We start from the raw sequence: 20,757 nt of genomic DNA, 5'->3' as shown, positions 1-20,757 counted from the left end.
CTTTCTCACCTGCTTCACTGGAGGTGTTATTGCAGTTGTTTGTGGCTTAAGAGGTTGCTGGTTTTTCAGCTTTTGCACCTGTTCTTGCTCTTTAGCTAGCTTTTGCTTCTCTTCCAGTGTAAGTGATGCCTTTAAAAGGGAAAGTACTGATACTAAGTTGCAGAGAATGATTAGTCTTACATAGATGTTTATTTCATAAATAGCACTGTCATGTCAGTAATATGCGGCAGAACAATACATATCATTTATACAAAAGAGAAAAGTGCTAAGCACAAAATCTAGTATAATATTTACCATTCAGCTAAAAATTACTTAAAGCAAATGAATACACTATCAAAAGTAGCATAATGAGAAATTGGCAGAATTGGACAGATATCAAATAAGAAGGTATCACAAAAAAAAACATTTAAGCTTTGTCTTCTTAATGTTGGGCATGTGAAAAAAGTATTCTTCACAGGTTTTTGGGTTTATATGGTTATCAGCTGGCACTTACATAGAACTGCAACCTACTGGGAGTTGGAAAGGGAATTTTATTTTAAGATTGTTTAAGAGGCTTTTCAGGATTTGGACTCCATTTTTGTTAATGATGAAAGACAGAATCATAAAATAATTCCCCCGTAGTCTAAAGTTAGTTACAGAGTTCAGACAACTAGAGATAGAAACGATAAAATGTATAGACTCTGGGGAGCCATTTCCGTAATTAATAGCACAAAAAGGAGAAAGAAAATGATCAAAAATTTATCATCCTAATTGCTGCCTACTTTTTACAAAGCTGTTTTCAAGGAAATGCTTTCAGAGAAATTCAAGAATATGATTTGAACATTTTGAACATTTGAACACATGTCCATTCAGTGGATCTTAACATGTGACTATGTACAGTGCTGTACTACACAAAAGCAGTTAGTTTTTCTTTTAAAGCTTCTAATATGGTAAATATTTACACATACTCTCTTTATGCAACCCTATCAGCCTTGTATTAGACAGATGGATGTAACAGAATCCCAAACCAAAGTGAAACGCACCTTTTTCTGTTTTGATGACATCTCATTCTCTTTACTATCAGACCCACTAGTTAGAAGGTCAGTTCCACTAGGGTTAAATACCTTGTCAATCTGTTTAAGTTCAAAGAAACAAAACTTAGTTATTTGAAATGCTGTAATTTAAGGAAACATGAATATTGACTAAGTAATTTTGAATTCTGAATTGCTATGTATAAAAAATTATATAACATATTGTTGCTTACCTGACTACTTGTAGTATTGGGTCTTGCCTCTTCAGACACACTCATTTGGTTAGCTATATCCAAGGATCTACATAGGGCAGAGTATACATATTAAGAAAAGATGATTTTGCAGTCACATCCACAACACTAATTCAGCAATGCAGACTATTCTTCTGCATTTAATCAATATGAACAAATTACATTATAGAGCACTGCCATTTTTATAGATTGCCTGCAGGAAACTAGAAAATATTCTAAATTGTAAAGGTTTCCCACAGATCATTTCACAGTTTTAGTTCCTCCTTTTGAGCAGGGTAACACAGACTTCAGGTAGCCCAAGCTAATTTGTCTCAGAAATTTCACCTCGTACCAGACTCCACAAAAATCACCTCCATCGGACTTCAAATATCATAGCCTTCTAGTAGGCTACAATGTTTATGTTTCTCCAATATAGTTTTCTCAGCAGTTATAGAAAAGCAACTTAGCATACAGAATCAAGACATAAACCCTACTAGTGGAGTTCAGTACACTTTTAATTCCTTTAATGAATGAAAAATTATTGCCTTAAAATAATGAACAGTGACTAAACAGAATAAAATTGAAGGATTTTACTCTGTAACGTAAACTGCTAATATCACAATATTATCATTCTAGGACTAATAAATCTTCTGACAACTGTGCTTATTTGAGGTAGTTCTCAACTACTGAACTAAGAATTACCTGTATTTTTATACTGCTTTGGCTAAAGTTTTCTTATATATTAAAAAAAAAAAAAAAATTAACTGAAATTTTTCTCTGCTCACTTGTTCCTTCTCTAAAACAAACATAAACTCTTACTTTTGTTGCTCTTGCATGACATGAAGTTGCTCAAGTTTTGTTTTATGTTCTGTCTCCAATCTATTAAGCATATCTTTTATAACACAAATAAAAGAATTGAACTGGAAAAGAAACATACAAGAAGTTTGGATTTTGCAGTGATGGAATTCAGACACATATAACTTAAAAGGCAATACTTCATAAAACTTACAATAAACAATGTTAGATAAAATGCAGATGTCAAAATAATTTATAATCCACCTTCACTAACTTGCATTAGATACCGAACTACAAGCAGAGTGTATACTGGAAAAGTGAAAAATACATGATGCTGAAGGAAAAAAGGGGCAATGCAGACAAAAAACACAGATGAGAATTACCATCCTATTAGGTATTCCATTTCCTATTATTTCAAAGCAACATGACTGCAATTCCACATTATCTGCAACATTTACAAAAGGGAAGGAACATTAAGACTGTACTTCAGCTTTTAATTTGAATTGTCTTTATATTACCAGATAACTGCTTTTGCAGGATATTTGGAAGGTGACAGTATTCATTTTGCAACTTTATACCAGATCAGTTAAATCCACTGAAAAATAACAAGCTTTAAACATGCAAATACAGTAATAGTGGAAGGTTTTGTTCGTATGTTAGTTTTTGCAACAGGTGGGCATACCATAATGTATAGATTTTTCTCTGACAACAGTTTGAATTTATTCTCCGTCAATTACCAAGTAAAAGCATACAAACCATTATGCTCCTACCTGATTGAGATTAAGATTGTTCTCAATACTAAGAGGAATCAGATGGGGCAATACTTTTCCTGCAAGCTGTTCTTTTGTAATTCCCAACTTCTTATGAGTAAATGTACATTTGTAAATACCTGACAAACAACATCAAAACAGCAAAAAATTGCTAAGTTTAATAAACAATGTGAGCAAACTCTAAGTAACACACTTGAATATGTATTGATATCTGAACGTACATTGGCTCCATGTGCAAGCAGGGATAAACATGTTAAAGAGCATCATAAAAGAAAGCTAAGTACTCATCCATAACAGAAATATGTTACAGCAAGAGGCTTTGCTAAAGTTCAGAACAAGAGGAGATCCAAAGTAATACTTTCCGGCTATGAAAACTGATCCAAATCAATGCATTGTTACAGTCAATTATCCGAGAATATGCATCTTTGAACAGATCACTATCAACTGAGTTAACCACAAACCAACAAACTGCCACTGAGAAATCAGCTGCGTTAACTAAGGATGTGTTCTCTCTTGGCACAGTGAAATGGCTGGTTTTAACTATAATACTGTTCTCTGACTGCATTTTACAAAGACTCCTACCTAGAAGTTTGGGGCTGTGTTACACGCAGAATCAGAAATGATGCATCGTCTTTATCTGTTCTAAAATCAATTAAAAAAGAACACTGACAGGCACGAGGGATCCAGTGTTAAGCCTACAAGTTCTACAGAATTTCTGACAAGATTCCTCTGCTTAAATAGTCCACCTCTGGTGGCAAACACTGACCATACAATGATAAAAGAAGCAGCTTTCTTCACTTTCTATGGTTAGTCTTAGAACAAAACTGTCAGCTGGCCAAAGAAGATACCACATACAAGACGGAAGATACTATAATTCCAGAAAAAATGAGAGTCTGAGTATGTAAAATTGGTTACAGCCCATCATTTCCAAACCAGGGTTCACTTACCCACTGTATGCAAGTAGAATTCAGGAGTAATACAACTAAAGTAAAAGGCACACTGTCCCTCATTCTCAGGCAGCAAATACAAGTCAAAGCTGCAAGTATTGAGGGAGACAGGCAGCTTTAAATCAGTAAGGAGGGATGCCTTCTTGTGCTTTTGAGCCAAACAAAATAATGCTGCCATCACATATTATTACAGCATTTAATGAGTTGCTGGTACAGTTCAACTGTTACAAATGGTCTTCTGTCTACTACTTTGCTGTCAACAAGACAAATCGTTACTGTTTTTCAGACTCGGCCACGCAGTCCTAGTTCTGTCTTGGCAGTGGCTCTGGTCATCTGGTCTCCTTGAGCCCATTCAAGACCATTAAAAATCACACATCCTTAGTTAGACAAGCACCTGAGTGGCACTAGGAAAGCACACTGGGAGCAAGGCCTTCTTTTCCGTATAACAAGCCATTCTTGCTCTGTTTGCTCTTTTGTGAAACCTCACCCAGACTATGCTCTCTTCCAGGACAAAGGCATCCATGTTTGCTTAATGTTCAACAAAATGAGTCTAACTAAACCTGCAGTAAAGAACAGTAGATTGGTAGACAACCATTTATAGCATCTGACATTCAGGAGTGGCAAGAGAAGGCAACAGTAACACCTTAAAAGCTCCAGCAAGGTGCTCAGCATCTGAAAGAAGATGGATCATCTATTCAACAGCCTCTCTGGCTGTATGAACCATGACAGTGTCACAGCCCAAGAACTGGAATGAGTACTCAGAACTGCATCGTGCCTTAAAGACTACAAATATATGTACTAGTGTTTATAAGTGCCAGCAGTACACAAGTAACTTAATGGGGAGGCAAGGCATACTTAAAGAACCACGAACTGTAAGGTTTTAATAGTCATATTAGCAATACACTATGTAAACATTACCAATGATAATTCAGAAAGCTCTCAGATTTTCAGCATCAAAGCACAAAAGAGGAGAAAGTTGAAAGCATTAATTACCTAAAATTCCCATTAGCACTGCTGGTTCCTTGGATGGAATTTGTTGTAGAAACGGTAAAATATCGTCAAGCACAAACCATTTGTCCAAGTACTCCAAAATCTTACCTAAGCACACTAGTGAGTTTACCCGGACCTGTGAAGTATGACAAGAATTAAACAATTACTGTATTTTTGCCTAAGAAGAAAACCCAACCTTACAAAATTCAGAAGAAAACAAGAGCTACTGAAACTACAACCTTCATATCCGAAAATCCAAGACAAGTTAAAAAGACCCTTTTTGCGTCATGAAAGGACAATACATATAGCTACACACTGCTCACAACATTTTGTTTTTTCTGCAGGAAAAACACTGTTAACATATATTATTGTGGAAGACACCAACATTTTTACAGTACCGTTATCACAGTAAGTTATTAAACACTTTAAAAAAATTGTTAGAGTAAAAAAGCAAGTGGTGTTTTTGTATCTGTAAAAATTAAAGAGAAATCTCAAAAAGAAATCAGAGCACATTAATAGGCTTTTCTTGAAAGAACCAACAGCTAAAAAGTCAAAGTAATTAAAGGTAACAACATTATCTGAGGACTGAGAGATAAAATTATTAGGATACTTACAGCAAGTGAAGAAGTTTGCAAACAGGCATTTTTAATTCTTGGAATTAATGAATTTTTCATTGATGGGTAATCTATTAAATTGGCAAATGTGGGAATTATGTTTAGACAAAGCTCCTACAAAAAAAAAAAAACAACAAAAAACCAAACCATATAAGTTTAAAAACAAACATGCATATTCATTATAAAACTAGTACTAGTATTACTCAAGATCAAAATTAGTTTAAATTATCTCCTTAAGCTTTACTTTTAAACAAATATTTAAGGAAATACCACATTCAGATAAACTGACCTTAATCTATCACTCATTTAAAAATAGCTAGCATAATAAAGCATCATGATGTGTAAACAGAACAAAAATGGAAAACAGATTTCAAGAGAGGATAAGTTTATAATACAATATTTGGATAGCAGGAATATCTTGCATTTTCACATAACACCTTGCCATAAAAAAACAACTTTTACATCACACTATAACATTTTCCTACGTAAGTTAAGCAAGTCTGAATGAGAGACTACCAACAGCAGTGCAGCAGCACAATGACAGACCAAAAGATAAAATAGCATATCAAGATTGAACATACCTAAGCAACAGAGAAAAAAAAAAACAGAACTGATTTCAGCCCAATCTCAAAAAATAAGAGAGAGCAATACTAGGTACATGACTTAGTAACCAAAACGACTGAAGCAGAAAAAAAAAAAAAAAAGCCAGATATTCAGAAACAAAACCCTTTCTCCATAACTTTGCAAAGGTCAAAGTCACATTTGATTATCCAAATCCTTCTTGAAGGCATAGTTTGTTTATTTCCCCCTCCAACTCCTCAATGCCTCTGTGTAGCTGGAAGTTAATTACAGTATAAGAATGACTTTTTTCTTTTTTTAAAAAGAACCTTATAAAGGGTTAGAAAGCATAAACAAACATTAAAATATAGACACTTTTTTTTCAGGAGGTATATTAATATGATTTTATGGCAAATCTTCCAAGTCAGCACACATGTTCTTACCAGTAGGACCTCAGAATGAGCCACTTCTTGACTGGTAAGAGCATGCATGACTGCATAGTTTCTGCTGCATCAGAAATGTAGTATAAATGCACATCCTACTTTTTGCTATGGTAGCTAGTAAGATAAGAGGATTAGAACAAGGGTCATGTGGTCATTCCCTGGAAAATAAAGGAACTTTATTTTAAGAAAAAGAATTTCTTTCAATATTCAGGAAAATATTACACAGCTTTATTTTTTCTTTTTTTCAAGTAAACAAACACATGTGTACAAAAAGTAGACATAGAAGCTTAAAGAAAATAGAAAAAAAAATATTTTAAATAAAGGCTGCAATTACTATACCTGGATCTGAATTGAAGGTGCTTCTAAGGCTCTATAAACCATTGGTAGAACACTGTTCTTTATTTCATCTGGTGGAGTTTTGGTTAGAAGCAAGTCCATTTTTTGCAGGAAAATCAACAAGATCTATAAAAAGAACACAATTTAGAATCCAGAAATTTTAAAGTCCAGAAACACATACTTACAATTTAAAGTGTGATTATCGTATCATAAACACTTCAAAAGTTTTCTCGTAACTCAGTAAATGTGATCACTTACCATGTTGCTTGCCTGAAGGCATGGAAGACAAAAAGAACTTTGACATATTATTGTACTTTAAAAACAGCAAATACAAATCAAAGAAAACATGCATGTTCTAGACTAATCCTTATGAAGTAAGAAATCATAAACCTAAGGGAGGATTTTTTGCTTCTTTTTACAACATGGTCTTTTAAAATCCACCCACAGAATATCTTTAGATGCACACTGTTGACAAAAAAGCCAAACTTTCAGAAAAATGTGGGTCAAATGCTGTCCTCAAAGCATTTGATCACAACTCCACATATAAAAGCTCTATTCCCTCTGTATCTGGAATCAAAATATGGACACAACGAAAAGGATATTACAGCTACTATATGGACACCAACTACCTTTAATCTATTTCATATGCAAATTGTGTATCATAAAATCCCCTCTCTCCCCCCAACATATCATATTAACCTAAAAATCAAAACCAGGATAGCACTTTTACATACTGGGATTCACCTTGCTTAGGCTTAGCCATCTGAAAGTTAGTTGCTATTCTAAGTTACTTATTCAGCCTCACTCTCCAATGCAGAGAGCTACGTAACTCATTAGATTCATGTCTCATCTCATAACTTGCTAGAGGTGACATTGACTATCCATTGATAATCTAGACTAATTTCAGAAAACAGGTTAGACTAGATGGATGAACTGTGATGAATTCTATCGCAGGAATAATAAAAAGCCAACTATTTCATGGGAAGTAAAGATTTCAGTTTTGAAGACTAAAAATATGTAGCAATCAGTGTTTGCATTTAATTGCTTTTGCAAATCTGAAAAGGACATGGACGAAACCTGTTATTTAACAAGAAATGCTCCTTTGAAATATGAACCAGATGTCTGAACATAAAACAGATTGTTTTTATGGTAAACATTGTACTAATATGGTAATTTAGATTACACAGAAACAGCTCAGCTGTTTTTCACTGGCTGTCAATGCTTTTCAACTCAGATAACAATGCTGAATCATTTTTTACTTCATACTTGTCTTCAACTAGAATATATTCGTGCTGTTCCAACGAGCCTCTTTCATTTTTAGCTGTCTATGGTAGTATTTGATATTTTTATCTATTTAACTAGAAACTAAAATGTTACAGTCACAGATTCACACACACCATCTAATAAGCAAGCAGCAGCAGTTGCACTCTGAACAATAACGCTAAAGATGTACTTCATTCATTAATACCAAGCCCACTACTTGTCAATGTACACTTTGGTGTACTGAATTAGAACATGAATTTGCAGCAAAGCATATACAAACTGTCTATGGATTTCCCTAGCTATGAATCAAGGCTTTGCCTACACTGGGAAGCTATGTCAGAGTAAGCTAGGATGTTAACTTACAGTACACCTGTTAGTCTCCAAGAACATGATATGAAGGAGCAGTTTAACTAAATATTCCATTTCCACATTATAAATTCCCCCATACAAAATCATTGTGAACACTGGATAACAATTTCTTCAAACTGAATTACAGTAGCTTCCCTATGATACATTCACTTCCTAAGTACCCTATGAAAGCCAAGCAAAAGGCCAGCCCCTCATACAAATCTAGAACATCCTGAGAGAGTGTTTGGAATAAACACTGGCACCTTCTCTGTCTATCCCTCTCCACAAGTTACAAACACACAGGAACAGAATATTTTTGCCTTGCACAGTCAGACCTGGAATTCTGTCCTCTGGCATTCTGAACCCTTACACTTTTTTTTTCCTGAATACCTAGTATATTAACTTTCAAAACCTGTCCTAGATTACTTAAACTTTGCCATACTGAAAAGACCATAGAGTAACAGTGAAATAAGTTATCTAGTACTTATTCTGCATTAAAAATGTCAACAAAAGGATTTAATATATAGTATCTAGAAAGCTACAGAAAAACATTACAAAGCTTGCTCTTTATGAGCTGACCCCAAGTCTGTATTTTGGTTCCCTCATTTCCCAAGATATAAACCAGCTCTTGCACCCATTATGCTCCAAATGCAAAACCTCTGAGACAAACATTTTGCAATGAGTATCGTCTCATAAATCTGATGTTAAAGGTAGCAAAACAGAATGTTACCTTTTAGTATGAAACAGCACAAATGAGATGTTCATTGGCTTCTGAATAGTTAGATGTTTCATTTTTTAATACAACAGCAAAGCTAACATGAAGCCTCATTGTACCAAAGTAAACAGCACTAAGTAGTTCTAATTTTCTTAGGTATTCCCAGTTACACAGTTCTCTCCTTTCCCCCCTCCCCAGTACAATGAGAGTTCTCTGATCTCATTTTCTGAAACCCAGAAACGAAAGGCCGACTTGTTCATTACTATGTTTATCTTGCTCCTTTAGTGCTCTGCAGTGAATTAATAGCATCCAACAGTAAAACAAGGTGAGCTAGAAGGAATGCAGAGCTGCCTTTTATCTGTGGAGGCACAATGTTTATTATCAATAAACACTGCTCTTAAGAGGTTGTCAAAGGGTCAAAGTTGCACCTTATCCACTCCATCCAGTGACAGCAATGTGGATACAAGGCATAAAAAAAAAAACCCAACCAACCAACCAAAAAACTCATGAGTTCAGCTACTGTTAGAATATGTGCAAATATTGTACTGTATGACCCTGTTCGGATCAGCTATGTAAGTTATAAAATGCTTACAAATATACCTTCTACAACCAAACAAAAATAAGAATTGATTGGTAAATTAGATTTTTCCTTTTTTGCTAATCTCATCTATAAATACAGAAAACCCATATGAAGAAGCAGAGGCAGAGGCTTTGTGAATTTCGTGGAAAAAAAATCTACAAATAAAGACTGACTGCCTTGACAACTACACAGCAGGCTGGGAAGTCTGTGTGAAGCTGGAAAAGGGAAACAGAACAATTAGTCACTTTTCAGGGAAAAAAATGACAAAGAGGAAAACTGTAATCTGAACAATATTAACATACCTGGATTGGTTCTTGCTGCTTAAAAACAGGACCAAGATCAGGCAGAATGAGCCTGACATATTCTTCTTTGGTGCATTCCTCAGCAATTAGGAGAACATTAGGCAAGACAAAAGGTACCATATCAGGATTCACAAATTCAGAAGTCAAGCACGGCAAAATTCGCTGAATTATGACACGCTGAAAGAAAAAAAGCAAAGCATGCATCACATTGTACTGCACTGCAGTTAAGTTACTATTGTGCCAGTTCAACAGCTTTTGTATTAATCTGATTCTTACAAAAAAGCAGACAATTCTCAATTTTGAACTCTTATTTTCACAGTCTAGTCTAGCTAATTTACACTATGCTACTTTGCTTACTTTTCTGTTTGCACTCAAAACATAACTGAAGGTTATAACTGTGAAGGTCAACAAAAACCAGTTAACTGTACAGAAAATAAGGTTTTCAGCCACATATGTGAATTATGAAAACCTTACTCTATCTGCTTTCTTTAAAAAGACCTTATCACCCCACAAAAAAAAAAAAAAAAAAATCAGCGCTTCAATAACCCATTACTCATCAAAAAAACAGATAACCCTACTATACCTCCCTATAAAGCTCCAGATATATTCCCTAAATGGGATTCTGCTGATGAAATATGTATTTACACTGCAGATGTCTACTGTAGACATCCTTACATGCTTTTAAAGTCATTAAAGAGAAATACACAATTCAAAGGCACAGTTCATTTCCTCATAAAATGTACTTTTTAAGACAGAGAAGAAAAAAGATTATTAGGTCAGCCAGTGGCTGTCTTAAGTTAGGTGAAATACATCCCATCTATTTTCAAATTCAGAGTATCAGTGATTTTTGATCAAAGGAAAAAAATAACAAAGTAAAAAGAACAGAGTTATGAAACATGAAATCTGAATTTTGCACTGTGTAGTTCAAAACAGAATTAAAAATTTAATGCAATGGTTGAGAAGCTAAACTGTTATATATTAAATTACACAATATTCAGCTACAGTTTCTACCACATATGCATTATGACCTACATTAATTAATACAAAAGCAAAAACAGTCAGTCTAGACACAGTGTCTAACACTACACAGGAGAAATCTGTAATGACAGACATTTGTCTTTGAGGTTTCTGGGCACTGCTAGCAGAAGAAAGCACTTAGTCTGTTGAGGGAAGGAAGTTTTGCATCATTCAGCATTGAAACACCGCCTTGCTATGAAAAAACTTGAAGCAGCCTTACTGGGAGAAAAGGTGGCAACAGGACTTCAAAGACCTACCATAGCATCTGGAAGCAAAGGGAAAGCCTTGTAAGTGAAGACAACTCCCAAAGCGGGATGAACTACAACAAGACATGGTTCCTTATACATACTGATAGCACAAGTTGCCACTTACCATTTAAAGAATTATTGATAGCTAAGGAGTATTTCCATACCAATTACTTGCTAGTCTCCCCTTCTTTCCCACTATTCTATTCTGACAGTCTCATGGCAGTCTTTTAGGTAGGATGCTACATAAAGTCCAAATTCCAAGATCTGGTATGTTAATAGATGTTCACATGTTTTTAAACTTACTATTTCAAGACATGACACAGACATACCTTAGGTAGTTTTGGCAGAACCTTTGGTAGCCCTTTAAAAAACTGCGATTTCTGAAGGTTGTCCCTTTGAAATAATGAATCAAAATACTGAAGCGTCATTGCTCCTACATCATCAAAGAATGGTATCTAAAAATAAGATTAAAAAGCTTGTTATCTGAAGGGAGACAACACTGACACTGTAACAAAGATTCCAAAATATAATAATCTACTTATCTTTTCAATGCACTACAGTAAAACTTTACAACGATGTGCCTGCAACAATTAGAAAGCCATTTTTCATACTGTGTAGTATAATATTCAGAGATAAAGGCTGATTATTAGGATGGAATTTTCCTAGCATTTTAGAGCCATAACAAACTGCTTTTGCAACTAAAGTTCCAGTACCTTTACCCTACACCTCAGCCTGCAGCACAACGTGGTAAAAAAGATTCAACATCTTCATAAAACCATACTGCTCAATACAACCATTTACAGATTTATTAATTGTAGTCCTTCAGACAAGTGAGTTGATACCTGCATAATATTTGCCAATTTCCTCACCTCCCATCTTTCAGCATATATGTTTGCAGAACTATTACTTGTTCCCCTCCCTTCTTCACTCACTATTTCTTCCAACTGCTAAGACATTGATTTTATATGACAGGAAAAGAAGAAAATTGTTTAGCTAAGCAAATCTATAAACAGGAACCAGAAAGGCTATCAGATATGAGGAAAAAAAGGGCATAAGACAAAGGAAGAACAGTGCTTTTACATTCTACTTTCAGATAGGAAAGTGAAGGAAGAGTTTGTCAATTAAAATTTCAATTATCCTACTTGGAATTAATTCTTGCTTTATTATGGCAAGTAATTCCAAATACATTTTAAGCTATTCCTCTGCATATTTAAGAATATACCAAAAATCATTAAGCCAAAATTTAATCCTTGAATTTACTGCCCTTTATCATTTTATGGCTTTAAGATCCTTCCAATACAGTTTTAAAGACTGAATTGCATAAAAACATAGACTAAAAAAAAAAATCAATATTGGAAAGCAACAAAACAGTGTTGCATTGAATGATTATTCTCAATTCTGTCTCAGCACGCACTTCTTCCATATTAATAAAGGTCAGCATAAGGACAAATTTTGGCATCAACTAACATTATTTCCAAAACAGTTTGAAAGTATGTAACATTTCAACTAAAATTATTAACAGGAAAACACTTTAAAATTGTTCTATTGCTTCTACAAATCAAACACTCTTTTTCCTCTTTCCTATGTCTACTGTATTTTCCATGAACTGACCTTAGTCATTTGATCTGCGTCTGGTCTGACTGCTGGAGCTACATTTAAGAGTAGCTTTACATGTTCACGCACCTCCTCTGGTATATTCTGAAGAGTACTGGAGCTTAAACGGCTCAGCTGTGTAAGTAATTTAAGCACATGGACCATGACGTTAGAAAATCCTGCATGTAACTATTTCCAATATACAACAATGCTCTACTTTGTCCTCTTGATGTTTCTCTACTCACACCTTTGATATGCCTCCTTTCCCTCCTTTTCTAACCCATTTGCTTCTCATCCTTCATGGTCTTCTTTCTGTCTCCCAACAGCCTACAAGCTTCAGGTCACATTCCCCTATTTCCAACTTCTCATTGTGTTCAGGTTATCAGAGAACACAAACCCAGTATTTTTAAACAGGTACATGTCATTATTTGAGGTGTTGCCAACACACATTAAAATACAGTATACACAACCAAGGCAAAGGGCTCTCAAAGAAATTACGGCAAAAGAAACTTGCATGTGAACATATATTACATTAGCTGATCCAAGAAACTGTCTTCTATTAATATTCATAGTCTACAAAGAAAGTGAAAGAGCTGATAGCTAAGTGGATACCAACTGCAATGTCAGATAATCAAATCGCTCTAAACTCAGCCATCTTCAGCAGTCCTACATAGGTCATTTACTGCCTTGTGTTTCACACCCCTTCCCAACAGGTAAAGTACTTACTCGAGAAGACCAGCATTCAACAGGTTTACAGAGACATCAGGTAAAAAATGAAACTTGTAGTTTATAAAACTGGTAAATGTAACCTTCTCTACATATATTTTTATTTCCCATATTTTGCTAGCATTCCTCTTTCTTGTTACACAGATAGCATGCACAGTAGGATATATTATCAGATTTTTTTTATGTTGGAGCACTGGTATAGTATTCTAAACATTTAAACCTATTTTAAACCAATAACTTTTTAAATATGAAAATCAACAAATAGTAGTCACAAATAGAACAAATACCTGATCCAGCTGTCTACTAAAGCTTTTATAAATATCCTGCTTGTTGACCTCAAAAATTGGTTTCCCTTTATTGAATACGGCATACATAACAGCTCCTAGAGAGTACATATCACTGGCTGTCTCACAGCTCACAGACAGAATATATTCTGGTGCCAGATATTCGGGATTTGGAAGACACAAGGAAGGCAAGTTTGGATCCCATTCCTTACAAGGGAACTTTAGCTACAAGAGAAATAAAAGAAAGTAAATTCATTAGGGATTTTTAAAGAAGATTTTAAATAAGAAACTCATGCAGCAACAAAAAAAATTAATGCGCTCAAATTCAATTAGGAATGAAACAGAGTAAGGCAACAGTTAAGAATCTCTGTCTGTAGCTTAGAGTGATTAGCTGATGCAGTTAAGTCTGAATATTAGAGCTGGGAAGTGTAATGTAAAAATCAAAGCACTGCTGTAAGTGAGAAACATGAATTACAATGGGAATTCATTTTAGGAGGTAGCAACCAGGCATTGAAGTGGATGTAAGAGACTAGACTAGGTAGCTTTGCACACCATCCAACATGCAGGTGAGCAGAAATGGCACAGGCTTCAGCCTCTGTCTGAAACCGTCACTATTTTGACTCCACTGAGCCAACTCAGGCTCTTTTTTCTGTGATGACCAAAGGCAGCACTTCAATCCAGACCTGTGCCATATGTTCAAACTTCCTGCCAACAAAATACAGAAGTGGATATTAAATAAATCATTTATTACTGAAATGCAAGGTCATGAAACCGGTTTCAGACAAAGCTCTGAATTTGAAATCTAATGATCATAAATGTAAAGATCTATTACCTCCTGCTCAGATGGATTTGTTGACTGGATACAAAAATCAAAGCCCATAATTTTCCATGCTCCACTCTTATTCAAGATTATATTTTCAGGAGTAATATTTCCATGAACCATTTTCACACTGCTATGCAAAAATGACAAGCCTTCAGAAACCTGTTAATAAAAGATTATTATTTCAGGTCAAGTATTTCCCCAAATATCCTGCAAGACATTTACAAAAATTCTATTCCTGTGGTCATGGTTTAATTGGTAAGTTAACTAAGAAACAATTCTTCACTATTACTTTAGGCTATGTCTTAAAAGTTATGTAGGAGTGAAATTAAACACAGATGGGTAATCAGCCAATGGGATTACTAATGCTGATTAACCATAACAGCATAAGAACAACAATGCTTTTCAAAGTTTATCAACATAATAAATAAAACCTAGGAGCTACTACTGTTCCTCTACAGAAGGTAAAGAAAAGATTTACAGATGGGAGAGACAGCTGTAGCGTACACATATATTCCACATATATGGAAAATAAAAATTAATTTGATTTTGTATTTTCCATATTGGCATAAGCAAAACCAGTAGCAACTTAGAGAGCCTCCAGCATTCATCCTCTTTTATACCTACAGTGATAAGGGCATCATCATCTCTCACTTCCTGATTTGATTTACTATAGGCGGACAAAACTTTGGTAGATTACAAACTTCATAAAACAACCATTAATACCCAAAGTGCAAGAAAATTATAAGGACAATCTGTGTCCTACCTGAAGCAAACCGTATTTGGTCTCCACATCATAAAGCTTGTATTCTTTAATGTCAGATGGTAAAGGAGAAGGTAAGTTGTCCCAGCTGCCAAGAACGTTAGCTAAACTTGCACAGACTGGTTCTGTACAAAATGCCAAGCAATCCCTGTAGAGGATATACATAGAAATGTTTCTTGCAAATAAATGTAATATATCTCTTTACTGTGAATAAAGAACCACACAAATATCCGATTATACTTTACTTTCTAGGTGTTATGTAAAACCATGTTTTACTTCAGGTTTTGAATTCTTATAAGTGATTTATACTAAAGAGAAATATATAAATATCTGAAGTATTCAAAAAATATTAGTTATTTTATGCTCCAGCATTCACATATATCACTAACAATGCACACAATGCTTCATAAAAAGACTCACAAAACAATGCTTTTCTTGTCCTGATCCAGGAAAATTAAACAATTCTTACTATTACTAAAACTGTAAAATCAGGCTTTTAGCTGTGCCTAAAACAGACACATCCCTGACTGAAGCAATACTTACTGTGGTCAGACAGTGGTCAGAAACAAAATTAAGAAAACATAAGGTAGCACCTGAATATTCCTTTACTTTGCAAATGAATAGAAGAGGTACAAACACAAATAACCTTGATGTATGCACTGTAGTTTGCATGTGAAGTGACTGTTTTCTAAATTATTTTATCTACTGTTTTCTTCATGAAAAACTACATACCTTGCTTATACATTTTTGCATCAACAGTATTTGAAAAGCAGAGATGAAGCAAACTTCTACACATGAAGGGCACTGGTTTTAACACTGTGCTTCAAAATTGCTCTGACTGCTGTTGTTTTGAGGGAATAAGAAGATGGCAGTTTATTTTTCACTTTAGGAGCAAATTAAATAAGGACTGAAGTCAGAGTAATGGAAGGATAGGGCAAGTGTAGTTAAAGCAAATGAACACTGCAGCAGCTGATGTCTACCATACTGTGCAGCTTCTTTAACAGTTCCCTGAATAATATCAAAATGGAATTCAGAGTAACATAATAAAAAGAAAAGTTTAAAATGGCTAAAAAAGCATATGCTTTGGGAGAAACTGCAACAGATGGAATATCTGGTAATTAAGTATCTGGGACTCCTCAAACTGCTACTATTTTTAGTGGGTAGTAATGACATTATTAGTGAATTTATAATTTGGCTTTTTTAACCTTTTCTCCAACAAGAAGTTGAATATAGAATAATATTACTCATCTGTGCTGTTACTGGAATTCAAGACCAGTTGTAAGTAAATGTATTTATATGAAATATTTAGAATAAACGAAGAGTTATTTGCTATACAAATGCATGTAAAAATGTATACATTATGATATGTATAATATATATTTATATGAAATATAATTACATGGAACACCAATAATTTGGACTACAAACATTCTATTAATAGTGGAAAAGCTATCACTTTACACACTAGAGCCTAAACATATGGCCTTCCTTGCTACATCTACTTCAGCAGTGCAGGTACATCAAGTACCACTGCCCACCAAGACAGAACAAAGCGTAAGTTGCAAGCAGTTCAACACAACTGCATGATACTTTGGAGACACAAAAAAAGGCCAGGTACAGTCTAGCCAGGAGCCCATGACAGATTTCTTCAAGAATAAACACTCTGGGAAGACCTGCAATACTAAAGAAATCTCACAGCATGCTTGCACAAGGTTACACACACAAATACTCTAAGCAAATTTTTCTTTTATGATTCCTCTCCAAAACCCGTTACATCAGTTTCTGGCACAGCAAGCAACTGGACAGGTTTTGCACAACTGGTGTTTCTACCAGTAGCTGAGCATGCTGAATATGGAAAGAACCACCACTGGAACAAAGCACAGGGCATCACTAAAATCTCACAAACGAGAATTCTGACATAACTACACTCTTAATTTTACTGAAAAGGCTCAATTTCTTCACAAGAAAAACACTAAAGCTTTAACACTCCAAGGTACGAATCTTAGCCTTTTCTTCTGTAGAATCTTAGCCTTTTCTTCTGTAGTGCAGAGTTCAGAGGAAAAATAATTAAAGATCTAGTTGTTGAGTCAATCAAAATACTCGATTAATTAATAAGAAGTCTGGGATATACTCCAGAATTCACCTGCATACACTACAACTGAGGTGACCCTAGGCAATTTAGTCCGTAATAGTTTATTTACTGTTGTAGGGTACTCTTCAATTACCTAATTAATGATCCTTAGGCTTTTGTGAGGGGCATACTGAAACAGGCGAAATGACAGCTTTGAACCCTTGTTAATGGAAAATGTGTTTAATACGTGACGAAATACATATATGAATATGCAAGTGTCATTTAATCCGAGAAATCCTTTAGGAAGTAGGTGACACAAAGATGAAGAAGCATTCCTACAGTATTCCCAGCTCCTAGAAGCCAGTACATTTGGAATAACGCAGGTTAAGAGACACAGTCAAAAATGTACAATTTTGAAAGGCAATGTACATGAATCTTCAGTAGGCTATAATTTAGAAAAACTACTTTGGAAAAATCTGCTAAAACCTTCATGATCTTCCTCAGTAGGATCAGGATCAGGTTTCTATTTTATTTTCAAGTTTTGTTTTATTAGATTTTAGTCTGCTGTTATCACTACACTTGATTAATTAACCCATTACTGCCTAATGACCAACTTTAAATAAATCAAATAAGCACTACAAAGAGCACACTGAATTTTCTCTCCATTGACTGGCATCTGAGGACCTTCCGAACATATATGTGGCCATAACACACACAATTTACTAAAAATCTTCAGTCACACATGCACTAATTACATACATCTCATAAATGGAACAAATGTATAAACAACTTTTTGAAAGAAAACAATGTTTCAGGGAGTTCTTTAAAAGTGAAATTAACTGAACTACCAAATTTTCGTGCTATAAGAGTCATGTATAGCCTTACAGCTGCAACTGTAAGATCGTGAATAGATTCACACCAGAAATGCATCCTATGGCTTGGGGGGCAGGGGGTGAAATCTGAGGGTGGGGTGAATACTGTTCTCACATGAGTAAACACAGTGAATTTGAATCTCATCAGATGTTGTCCTGGGCTCAGCAGCAGCAGTTGCAGCAGTGAGTAAGCAGCTGCATGGTTCTGGGTTGTTGGCTGGGCTTAACCCACGACAGATGTATGTGCTGAATATTCCAGATATTGTACATCCGATAACAAAACAACGATTAAGAAAGTCCATTCTCAACTTTACTACAGCTTACCTGGATTCTTCCAATGGATGTTGAACAGTAAGCAGTCGAGGGTGCCTAAGCCTGGTTAGCTGTTGAACACCTCGTTTTAAGGAATCAATAATCTGATCTTTTTCAAATTTTTGATACTTGTCTATTAGCTTCTTATCAAAGACAAAAACAGCCACTTCCTAGAAATAAGCAATAAAATTCACTCAGTATATCACGTAGCCAAAAAAACAAGCCTGTAAGCAATTGCATACACATTTTTTGAATACAGTACAATCCCACAAATGCAGTAAGTATTTTGATGTATATGTACATACTGTCCTTACTTTGTCCGAGTCATAATCACATGTTACTGTACAGAACCTCCAGGACATATATTTTAACAGTTAAGGTACTAATATGTATTACTAGCAGTAATACATGAAATATAACCTCTATCTACACAGTGACAAAGCAGCAGATCCACAGGACATATATCAGCTTAAACTGAAGTAGATGAAAGCAGTTACATCAACTATGAGCAATTAAAATATTTTGAGCAGATGTGCATTCGTCATTTAATATATCAAGTGGTGTTTTATTAAACTAGACCTTGTTTCAGCAATCTGCTCCAAAGAAGTACAATCTATATTAAACTAGACATTAATGAAATGTAATTTATAGTCACAGTAATGTTTGATAAGACCATGATAAAACATTAAGATTTTTTTATGCATAAACCTGTGTAAAAAGAAGTCCCAGAAATGCAGTAGACAATAAAATCAAAGAAAATAGTTCTTCCATCAAATCTCTGAAAATGGAGCTGAAGAAAATTAATAAATTTGTATGAGACTTTGAAATTACAAAAGTAGATGTGAAATAAAAAATTAGATTACATCCCCATCTTGGAAGCCATTAAAAAGAAATAAATCAATTGAAGAAAAAAGGAAATTAAAAAAAAACAAAACACCACGAAACAAACATTCTTGTACCCCTACAATAGTGTTATAAATAATAATAAAGGTTAGAAACGAGTACAAAATAATATGAAAATACAATTTTCAGTCCCAAGAGGAAGTCTAGGCTCTTGTACTGCACATTTTATAACCATTATTCTAATTACAACCTCACAGGAACAGTTACACTATTTATACAAAGAAAGAAATTAAGTCCAACACAGGAAAAAATTGGTTTATATTTTTTAGCTGGTACCTGTTTCATTAAGCCACTAGCAGGTGAATATCTACAGCTAACTCAACTAAGTACACTCTTCCTGCTTCTATCCATTGCAGCTCCCTGCTCCAACTCCAACAAGTGTGATGGATCAAACATTAACACTGGCACAAGGCAGGCAGGAATCAATGACAGGGGTTGAAAGACACATGAAATATCCACTATTTAAAAAAAACTACACATTTTCCACTACAAAGTGTGAATGTATTGAGCAGTACACAACCAGTAACAAACTTTCAAACTAATACAGCACTTCCGAAAGCACTTCTGTTTAACGACAAGTCAAAAGAATTCAGGAAGTTAATTTTTAAATTGCATAGTATGTGACATTTTATGATGGCTGTATATAAGTTCTGTTGGTGCTTGTTGCAATCCTTCATGGTTTGTTTGAAGTTTGACTGAATATTTACATATACAAAATTAGGTTACCACAAATATGTATATGAAATTGTAGTATTCTAGGTATGAAAATTATTTCTATCACATTGATTTTGTAGACTTAGTTACTGTAGAGCGTCAAGAATCAAAATAATTTGAGCTGTGTGACACCTTGCTTTCAATACCTTCATTTTGATGTAATGCCTGATATAGACATCTCTGCTCACGGACACTAAAATGTTAATTGTCGTTTGGTATTAGTAATTCAAAATATGGCATTCTGAAATTCAATTCTATAATCAACATTGATTTTTATATGCAGAATGCCGTATCAACAATATAGTATTTTAACCCCCATATGTCACCAGATGTGCAGAAGAATGAAGAGACGCCCGAGTCATGGGCCATAGAAAACACTCCCAATGCACAAAAATTATTGAAACAATATAGCATGCTTGGAAACATTTAAAAGTGTTCGCAGTATTACGATTTGTGAACCAAACTGACCTGTCAAATTTTGACTGTGAACACATTATTTCTGTTTTTCCTTTTCTGTTTTACAAGAATTCAAG

At 34.6% G+C, this 20,757-nt stretch overlaps 1 protein-coding gene across 1 annotated transcript in view; it reads right to left on the bottom strand.

Annotated features, from left to right (window-relative positions):
- Window positions 1-20,757, bottom strand: part of SCYL2 (SCY1 like pseudokinase 2) — a 35,680-nt gene that overhangs the window by 6,505 nt on the left and 8,418 nt on the right. The window contains exons 3-17 of the mRNA XM_065671223.1: window positions 18,620-18,777; window positions 15,356-15,500; window positions 14,602-14,751; window positions 13,773-13,994; window positions 12,778-12,894; window positions 11,496-11,621; window positions 9,902-10,078; window positions 6,697-6,819; window positions 5,357-5,470; window positions 4,746-4,878; window positions 2,806-2,924; window positions 2,060-2,160; window positions 1,244-1,310; window positions 1,023-1,112; window positions 10-129 (exon numbers count right to left, since the gene is read on the bottom strand). Coding sequence (XP_065527295.1) covers window positions 10-129; window positions 1,023-1,112; window positions 1,244-1,310; window positions 2,060-2,160; window positions 2,806-2,924; window positions 4,746-4,878; window positions 5,357-5,470; window positions 6,697-6,819; window positions 9,902-10,078; window positions 11,496-11,621; window positions 12,778-12,894; window positions 13,773-13,994; window positions 14,602-14,751; window positions 15,356-15,500; window positions 18,620-18,777 — 1,962 coding nt within the window. The remainder of the gene's footprint in view (window positions 1-9; window positions 130-1,022; window positions 1,113-1,243; window positions 1,311-2,059; window positions 2,161-2,805; window positions 2,925-4,745; window positions 4,879-5,356; window positions 5,471-6,696; window positions 6,820-9,901; window positions 10,079-11,495; window positions 11,622-12,777; window positions 12,895-13,772; window positions 13,995-14,601; window positions 14,752-15,355; window positions 15,501-18,619; window positions 18,778-20,757) is intronic.

Source organism: Lathamus discolor, chromosome 1 (genome assembly GCF_037157495.1).
Source record: "Lathamus discolor isolate bLatDis1 chromosome 1, bLatDis1.hap1, whole genome shotgun sequence".
NCBI classification, from domain to species: Eukaryota; Metazoa; Chordata; class Aves; order Psittaciformes; family Psittacidae; genus Lathamus; species Lathamus discolor.
The sequence above is the reverse complement of the archived record's forward strand: the minus strand, read 5'-3'. Positions and strand labels throughout refer to the sequence as shown.